This window comes from Magnolia sinica, chromosome 19 (assembly GCF_029962835.1).
Source record: "Magnolia sinica isolate HGM2019 chromosome 19, MsV1, whole genome shotgun sequence".
NCBI classification, from domain to species: Eukaryota; Viridiplantae; Streptophyta; class Magnoliopsida; order Magnoliales; family Magnoliaceae; genus Magnolia; species Magnolia sinica.
In genome coordinates, this window is record NC_080591.1 from 62392882 (window position 1) to 62402926 (window position 10045).

Consider the following 10045-nt stretch of genomic DNA (forward strand, 5'->3'; position numbering starts at 1 on the left):
CCCTGCTGCCAACTGTTGCTTTTGATGTGGTCCAACCAAGTTCGGATAGGCCTGATTTTTGGGTTATATGCTAAAGATGAGAGGGGCCTCTTGGAGGTCGGAATGGATATCATGCAGAAATAATAACCGTCCAATTTTTTAACTTACTGTAGTGTTAACACTATATTTATTTAAGTGCCGAAAGTTTCTGCACAAGCTTTTCACCGTACGATTATGCTCCAACCACTTTCAAAGGTTGAAAATGACTCCGGATTGCGGGTGCGGATTAGGTGCGGCCCTAACCGTAGGACCCACCGTGATATATGTATTGTATATCCACGCGGTCTATCTGTTTTTCCAGGTCAGGTGGACCACATACCACACTACAGGAAATAGCGGTGATTGACTATTAAAAACTTCTTGTGGGCCATAAATGTTTTAGATCAAGCTGATATTTATTTATTTTTATCTTCATCCGGGTCTGTATGACCTTATCAAGGGGTTAGATGGAAAATAAACAATACCATGAGCATTACAGTGGACCCTAGGAAGCTTTCAACGGTGGGCATTCAATAGCCACTGTTGTCTATGGTGTGATCAACCTCAAAATTGGACCTGCTTCATTTATAGGCTCATGCCTTAAATTGTGCTGGAAAAAATGGATGAGCGGTGTGGTTGAAATACATGCATCAAGGTGGGGCCCACAGAGCTTGTCCACGTAGAGACAGTGGACTTGGGTGCTGTGTTGAGTGCAGATCCTCTGCCTCCGGGAGGCAGGAACTCCCTGCCTCCAGCGTTTTCATTGGTCAACGTCATTATAAGTGCCACCTCGTCATTTTTTAAATATATTAGAAAAAGTACATTTAATAAAAACTATAACGGAGACGTTAAACGGGTAACGGAGACGTTAAACCGGAAATCGGATTGGTACTGAGTTACTCAGTATGCCCTTATCGTACTGAGTAAACTCAGTTGGGCCTACTACAAATGCATGTAGTTTATCCACACCATCCATTCATTTTTTCAGATCATTTTATGGGTTCAACCCAAAATTGATATATATATATATATATGAAACTCAAGCGGGCCATACCACTGGAAAAAGTGAAAGTATTGATTTCAACCGTTGAAAAATTTCTAAGGCCCCCACAGTGATGTTTATTTGTCATTCAACCTGTTCATAAGATCAGAAGGACATGATTGAAGGGAAAACACAAATATCATCTTGATTTAAAACCTCTGCTATCCCTAAGAATTTTTCAACGGTAGATGTTCAATTAACACAGTTTCTGGTGGTGTGGTCTATTTGAGGATTATATATACTCCATTTTTGGGATAAATCCCTAAAATCATGTGTTAAAAGAGATGGACGGAGTGGATAGAATTCATGAATGACACAGGGGCCCATAGAGTTTACTCATCACGCTTATCGTACTGAGTTACTCAGCACGCAAACTGCTTCCGTTAGCAAACTGCTTCCGTTTAACGGAAGCGGTTTGCGTGCTGAGTAACTCAGTATGGTAAGCGTGATGAGTAAACTCTGTGGAGTCCACCGTCACTGTCATTCGTGCATTGTATCAACTCCATCCATCTCTTTTATCATCTAATTTTAGGGTTTTACGACAAAAATTAATCATATCCAAAGATCAAGTGGACCACACCACCTGAAATAGTGTGGATTGAATTCTACCGTTGAAAAGTTTTTGGGGCCCATGGAAGTTTTATATCAAGATGATATTTGTTTTTTTCCATTCATCCATGTCTTTGTGATGGTATGAACAGTTTGGATGAAAAATAAAAATCATTGGGGGCTTAGAAACACTTCAATGGTGAAAATCAATACTTCCACTGTTTCCTTTGGTATGGTCTACTTGAGCTTTTGATATACTTCAGTTTTGGGCTCAACTCCTAAAATGATTTGAAAATACGGATGGACGGCATGGATAAACCACATGAATTCACAGTGGGCCCAATAGAGTTTACTCAGTACAATAAGACTCGGTACGCAATCCAATTTCACGTTAGATAGGGATTCCTACCAAAGCCTTTTGTAGTAAGATCCTGCGCAAGGATTCCGAATGGGCCCACTGCAACGTTTGTGATAAACCAACCCGTTTATCCATTTTTAGATATCATTTTAGAACATCATACCAAAACTAATGAATATACAAAACTCAAATGGTCCACACGAGAGGAAACAGTGGGGATTTAGTGTCCACCATTGAAATATTTATATGACCACAAAAGTTTTGCATCAGTCTAATATTTTGGTGTTTTCACTTCATCCTAGTAAAAATGACCTTATAAATAGTTTGGATGGCATATAAACATCAAGAGGCCTAGGAAGGTTTCAACGGTAGGAATTTCTTTCTCCACTCTTTCATCTTGTATGGCCCAGTTGAGTTTTTGATCACCCTAATTTTTGGTTACATGTCTTAAAATGAGCTATAAAAATGGATGAATGGATTGAAATTCTTATAAACATCACAGTGGACCCCACCATACATCCCAGCGCTGGAACTTCATGCAAAAGGCTTTCCCCAGTGAATCTGCGTCCACAGTTTCCATTGGAAACGTATTGGCTACTCCCCTGCCACTTGGTGTTATGTAGACCCACCATGATGTGTGTGTTTCATCCATGCCATCCATCTATTTTTCTAGATCATTTTATGGCCTGAGACAAAAAATAAGGTATAACCCAATCTCAAGTGGACCACATTACATGAAATAGTGTTGATTGAACGTTGACCATTAAAAACTTTTTGGGGACCATAAAAGTTTTGGATCAAGCTGATCTTTGATTTTTCCCTTCACCTGGGTCTTTATAACCAAACCAACAGATTGGATGTCACATAAACAGTACGGTGGGCCTTAGGAGGACTTTAACGATGGATATCCAATCACCATTATTTTCCTGTGGTGTGGTCCATATGAGATTTATATCCCTCTCATTTTTGGGACCAACCGCTAAAATTACAAGTAAAAATAGATTTGGAGAGATCATTTTAGGGCATGAGCCAAAGAATGAATCGGATCTAAAACTCGAGTGGACCACACCACAGAAAACAGTGGAGAGAGTCACGCCCACCATTTATTACGACTGAATCCAATCCAAACTTCGTCACTTTATCTATTGAACCCCATCACTTTGTACTGCAACCCCGTCACTTTGTCTAATGAACCCCGTCACTTTGTACTGCAACCTCATCACTTTGTCTAGTGAACTTCGTCACTTTGTACTGCAACCCTCTCACTTTGTCTACTGAGCGCTGTCACTTTGTACTGCAACCCCGTCACTTTATCTACTGAACTCCGTCACTTTGTATTGCAACATCGTCACTTTGTCTAATGTACCCCGTCATTTATGCTACAACCTCGTCACTTTGTCTACTGTACCCTGTCACTGTGTGCTGTAATTTCGTTACTTTGTCTAGTGAACCCCGTCACTTTATATTGCAACCTCATCACTTGGTCTACTGAACCTCGTTACTTTGATCGCAACTCGTCACTTTGTCTATCGCACCCGTCACTTTGTCGCACCGTCACTTTGTCTACTGAACCTCGTCACTTTGTACTGCAACCACGTCACTTTGTCTACTGTACCCCGTCACTTTGTACTGCAACCCCGTCACTTTGTCTACTGAACCCCGTCACTTTGTACTACAACCTCGTCACTTTGTCTAGTGAACCCCGTCACTTTGTACTATAATCTCGTCACTTTGTCTAGTGAATTCAAACCTCGTCACTTTGTCTAGTGAACCCCGTCACTTTATACTGCAACCCCGTCACCTTGTCTACTAAACCCCATCACTTTGTACTGCAACATCATCACTTTGTCTACTGTACTTGTCACTTTGTTTACCAAACCCCATCACGTTATACTACAACATTTTCACTTTGTCTACTGTACCCAGTCACTTTGTGCTGCAACTTCATCACTTTGTCTACTTTACCTCGTCACTTTGTGAAGTACCCCGTCACTTTGTGATGAGGTTTTACTAGACAAAGTGATGGGGTTAAGTAGGGTTACTGGACAAAGTAATGAGGTTAAGTATGGTTACTGGACAAAGTGACGGGGTACAGTACACAAAGTGACGAGGTTGCAGCACAAAGTGACTGGGTACAGTTGACAAAGTGACGATGTTGCAGTACAAAGTGATGGGGTTCAGTAGATAAAGTGACGGGGTTGCAGTACAAAGTGATGGGGTTCATTAGATAGTGACGAGGTTCAGTAGACAGTGACGGGGTTGCAATACAAAGTGACAGGGTTCACTAAACAAAGTGACGTGGTTCAATAGACAAAGTGACGGAATTGTAGTACAAAGTGACGGGGTATAGTAGACAAAGTGACGAGGTTGCAGTATAAAGTAACGGGGTTCAGTAGACAAAGTGATGAGGTTGCAGTACAAAATGACGGGGTTCACTAGACAAAGTGACGAGATTGCAGCACAAAGTGACGGGGTACAGTAGACAAAGTGACGATATTGTAGCATAAAGTGACGGGGTACAATAGACAAAGTGACGATGTTGCAGTACAAAGTGACGGAGTTCAGTAGACAAAGTGACGGGGCTGCAGTACAAAGTGATGGGGTTCACTAGACAAAGTGACGAGGTTGCAGTACAAAGTGACGGGGTTCAGTAGACAAAGTGACGGGGTTACAGTTCAAAGTGACGAGATTCAATAGACAAAGTGACGAGGTTTGGATTGGATTCAGTCGTAATAAATTGTGGGCGTGACTCTCTCCACTGTTTTCTGTGGTGGGGTCCACTCGAGTTTTGGATTTGATTTATTCTTTGGCTCATGCCTTAAAATGATCTCTCCAAATGGATGGACGGTGTGGATACAAAACATACATCATAGTGGGACCCATATAAATGGGTGACATCACTTCCCCACCATGATGTATGTGTTTCATCCATTCCGTTAATCTATTTTTACATATGGACCATACCACAGGCAAACAATGGTGATTGGATATCCATCATTAAAGTCCTCCTAAGGCCCACCGTACTGTGTATTTGACATCCAATCTGTTGGTTTGGTCATAAAGACCCAGGTGAAAGGAAAAATCAAAGATTAGCTTGATCCAAAACTTTTATGGTCCCCAAAAAGTTTTTAATGGTCAACGTTCATTCAACACTGTTTCATGTAATGTGGTCCACTTGAGATTGGGTTATACCTCATTTTTAGTCTCAGACCATAAAATGATCTAGAAAAATAGATGGACAGCATGGATGAAACACATACATCATGGTGGGCCCACATAGCACCAAGTGGCAGGGGAGTAGCCAATACATTTCCAATGGAAACCATGGACGCGGATTCACTGGGGAAAGCCTTTTGCATGAAGTTCCAGCGCTGGATGTATGGTGAGGTCCACCGTGATGTTTATAAAAATCTCAATCCATTCATCCATTTTTAGAGCTCATTTTAAGACATGTAACAAAAAATTAGGATGATAAAAAACTCAATTGGGCCATACAAGATGAAACAATAGAGAAAGAAATTCCTACCGTTGAAACCTTCATGGGCCTCTTGATGTTTATATGCCATCCAAACTGTTTATAAGATCATTTTGACTAGGATGAAGTGAAAACACCAAAATATTAGACCGATGCAAAACTTTTGTGGCCATATAAATATTTCGACGGTGGACACTAAATCCCCACTGTTTCCTCTCGTGTGGCCCATTTGAGTTTTGTATATTCATTAGTTTTGGTATGATGTCCTAAAATGATATCTAAAAATGGAAGAACAGGTTGAATTTATCACAAACGTCGCAGTGGGCCCATCTGGAATCCTTGTGCAGGATCTTACTGCAAAAGGCTTTGGCAGGAAATCCGCTCTAAGACATGAAATCGGTTTGCGTACCGAGTCTTATCGTACTGAGTAAACTCTATTTGACCCATTGTGAATTCATGTGGTTTATCCACGCTGTCCATCCATATTTTCAGATCATTTTAGGAGTTGAGCCCAAAACTGAAGTATATCAAAAGCCCAAGTAGACCATACCAAAGGAATAGTGGAAGTATTGATTTTCACCATTGAAGTGTTTCTAAGCCCCTAATGATTTTTATTTTTCATCCAAACTGTTCATAAGATCACAAAGACATGGATGAATGGAAAAAACAAATATCATCTTGATATAAAACTTCTATGGGCCCCAAAAACTTTTCAACAGTAGAATTCAATTCGTACTGTTTCAGGTGGTGTGGTCCACTTGATCTTTGGATATGATTAATTTTTATTGTAAAACCCTAAAATTATATGATAAAAGAGATGGATGGAGTTGATACAATGCACGGATGACAATAACGGTGGGGTCACAGACTTTACTCATTACGTTTACCGTATTGAGGTACCCAGTGCGCAAACTGCTTCCGTTTAACGTCTCCGTTATAGTTCTTATTAAATGTACTATTTTTAATATATTTAAAAAATTAATGACATGGCACTTACAGTGACGTTGACCAATGAAAACGCTGGAGGCAGGGAGTTCCGGACTTGGGTGCTGTGTTCTGCACGACGCAAAGGGTCTTTTGGCTATAAATAAGCGAACTAACGACGAAACTAATCCCAAAACAAAAGCATTCCCTATCTATCTAAAAGAGCCAGACAATGAGCGGAAGCAAGTTTCTCACGTCCATTGGGAAAAGGTAAGCAGTCTGAAACAAATCTCCATCAAGGCCACCACATAACTTTGTAGGGTAAGCTTAACCTACAATGCAATTTGTTGGGCCCACCATGATATGTTCATGACAGCCTACTTATCCATTGCATGTGCTCCCCATGATTTCCTTGGAGCCCAAAAACCAAGCTATAACAAAACTCAGGTGGGCCACACGATGTAACCTCATCCTAAAACCTCTCACATCACTTGGGAAACGGATTGGCTACTCCCCCTGACACCAGCCCCGTGGCTGATGGTCGGTGCTCTGTGGGCACCATCATGATGTATGTGTTTCATCCATTCCGTTCATCCATTTTTACAGATCATTTTAGGGCTTTATACCAAAAATGAGAGGGATATAAATCTCAGGTGGACCACACCACATGAAAACGATAGAGATTAGATATCCACCATTAAAATCCTCCTAAGGCCTACTGTACTGTTTATTTCACATCCAATCTGTTGATTAGGTCATACAGGCCCAGATGAAGGGAAAAACCAAAAATCAGCTTGATCTAAAACTTTTATGGCCCCCAAAATGTTTTTAATGGTCGACGCTCATTCAACACTGTTTCCTGCAATGTGGTCCACTTGAGATTGGAATATACCTCATTTTTTGTCTCATACCGTAAAATGATCTGTAGAAATAGATGGACGGCATGGATGAAATATATACATCATGGTGGGCCCCACATAGCACCGACCACCAGCCATTGGCTGGTGTCAGGGGGAGTAGCCAATCCGTTTCCCATCACTTGGTGTAGCCCACCTGAATTTTGAGATGTCCACTCATCCAGTTTGGGTGCATCTGGTAAATGGATTGGATCCGTTTTATTTTATTTTTCTTAAAAGAAAACATGATTTCACACAAACAATCCGGAGAGTTTTTAATGGTGGCGGTCTTCATACTAACGATTTCCTATGGTGTGACCCGCCTGGGGCACACGTGATCCTAGTAATCTTAATGTTTAGTTAGGACTGTTGATGCACCCATGTGGGTGTTTCCTTGATATGCTGGCTGGCACAACCATCCACACACATGCAACAAGCGCTGCTCTAGTATATGGTCGCTCAAAGCATAGTTTAAAATCTCCTAAAGAAGAGAGAGAGAGAGAGAGAGAGAGAGAGAGAGAGAGGACCAAACTAGACGAGTTCGACTCAACTTGTGAGTTGAAAACTCAACTTGTGAGTTGAAATTTGAGTCTAAAACTCGGTCCTAAGTTTGAGCTCATTATTTAAAGGATTGTAATTTCGTTTTTCATCATCAATCAATTTATTTTCAAATTTATTAGAAATTATTTCTATTTTATTCATCATGGAATCAAGGAAACTCTGTGAGGAATCCAAAGAGCTCCGTGGATTCAAAGTAGTTATTCCATGAGGAAGACGTTAATCGACCTCATCATGTCCCTCGCTGCGTCTCGAACAAACTCAACTTGCCAAAGAAACTCATTAACATGTTACTCTTAAGGCTTTCTAATCCCTTTCCAAAAAATTTCAAATGAACCCTGCTAGCCTGACTATGCCTAGGCATAGCAGGAACGTATCTAACTACTACTTACTGAGCAGCACATAAGGGACAAATATGAATAAATTCCAACCCAATGGAAACGCCCACCATTAGTTGATCAGTGTGGGGACTACCCTAGTATATATATGTAACCCGAACCTATTCATCTTAGGCTACAATCAACAGGATCAAGTTCACTTGGTCCAGTTTTGAGTCGACTCAGTGAGTTTTAAAACCATGACCACACCTATGGAATGAAACTACCACGCACATATTCACACATATGATGTGCATGCCTCTTCAGTCCCTGTAGAACTTGTGCATGCAGTAAGTGATTTGTGATTTTGATAATCTAATTCAACAGATTAGAAGGGAAGGTAGCATTAATCACTCGAGGTGCCACCGGCATTGGTGAGACCACAGCCAGATTGTTCACACAACATGGGGCAAAAGTCGTCATCGCTGACATCCAAGACGACTTAGGCCACTCGGTATGCAAAGACATCGGGTCCGACGCTGCCTCATACATTCATTGCGACGTAACCAATGAATCGAATGTCAAAGACACTGTAGACAGTACTGTCTCTAGGTTTGGGAAGCTTGATATCATGTTCAACAATGCTGCCCTCATAGATCCATGGAAGGCGAAGATAATAGACAATGAGCTGGCTGACTTCGATAAGGTCCTTGGCAACAACATCAGAGGGGCCTTCTTGGGCACCAAGCACGCAGCCCGTGTTATGGTCCCAGCCAGACAAGGCAGCATTATCAACAACAGTAGTGTGGCGTCAATCATCGACGATGTTGCATCACATGGATATGTGGCGTCAAAGCATGCTCTTGTGGGGCTCACAAGAAGTACGGCTGCGAAGCTTGGGCAGTTCGGGGTTAGGGTGAACTGCATTTCCCCTTTCCTACTCAATTCATCTATGGTGAAGTCCTACCGTTTCGTAGACAAGGACTTGGAAAGCTGGATGAGTGGTTTCGGTAACCTTCATGGCGTGGAGCTAACAGCAGAGGATATTGCCTTAGCTGCTCTCTACTTTGGGAGCGATGAGTCTGGATACGTGAGTGGGCAAAACTTTGTGATCGACGGTGGTTTTGGCTCTGTTAACACTGTTTTTGGACTCTTCAATCAGCACCCTTGAAGTTTCGTGATACATGGGCCAGGCCAGTTTCTGTAATCTCCATGGCCAAGGATTTAAACATTTCAAAGACATCATGCATGATGGTCATGCATGATGGTCGGCCCTTTGTATGGGCAGGATGTTTCTCCAAATAAAACACTAGAATAAATGATGTTTGTAATGAATTTTTTCTCGTTTGAGTGCTAGTAGGAAGCTTGTGATCTATTAAGGCACATGCTGGAAATAATTCTCATGGTATTAATGTATTGGACCGGATTATAATAAATGAAAATTTCTGGATATTTGGTGCAACCAAATGCAGTTATGAGAAGGATAAAAATTAGTCTGGATAACCAAAATATAATCTTTAATATGTAATTATAATTGACTAAAATGAAATGAACTCATTCCTAGGCGTCATGCCAAATAGGCCTTCAAAAAATGAGAAGAAATGAAGTTCCTTGAGAGAGAGAGAGAGAGAGGACAGTGCATTTCAGTGCATTTCAGCATGCCAGTCCAATGACAAAGAGCCCCAATCATGACCTCTCTCTCTCTCTCTCTCTCTCTCTCTCTCTCTCTCTCTCTCTCACCACGCCTGTCTAATTCAGAGTTCAAAACCCAGAAAACTCGACTGAACTCAATGTTCAGCTGAGTCAGGTTGACTCGAAAGGCTTGACCTGACTCAATGTTTAGCTGAGTCAGGTTGACTCAAAGGCTCGACCCGTCTGTTTCTTTAGTGCATGGTGCATAAATGGGCT

General features: G+C 41.4%; 1 protein-coding gene across 1 annotated transcript; it reads left to right on the plus strand.

The window, feature by feature from the left end:
• The first annotated feature begins 6567 nt into the window (after nt 1-6567).
• LOC131235307 (secoisolariciresinol dehydrogenase-like) lies at nt 6568-9366 on the plus strand. The gene is made up of 2 exons (XM_058232449.1): nt 6568-6636; nt 8525-9366. The coding sequence occupies exons 1-2, from the start codon at nt 6599-6601 to the stop codon at nt 9306-9308; spliced, it is 822 nt and encodes a 273-aa protein (XP_058088432.1). The 5' UTR covers nt 6568-6598; the 3' UTR covers nt 9309-9366.
• Nucleotides 9367-10045: the final 679 nt, after the last annotated feature.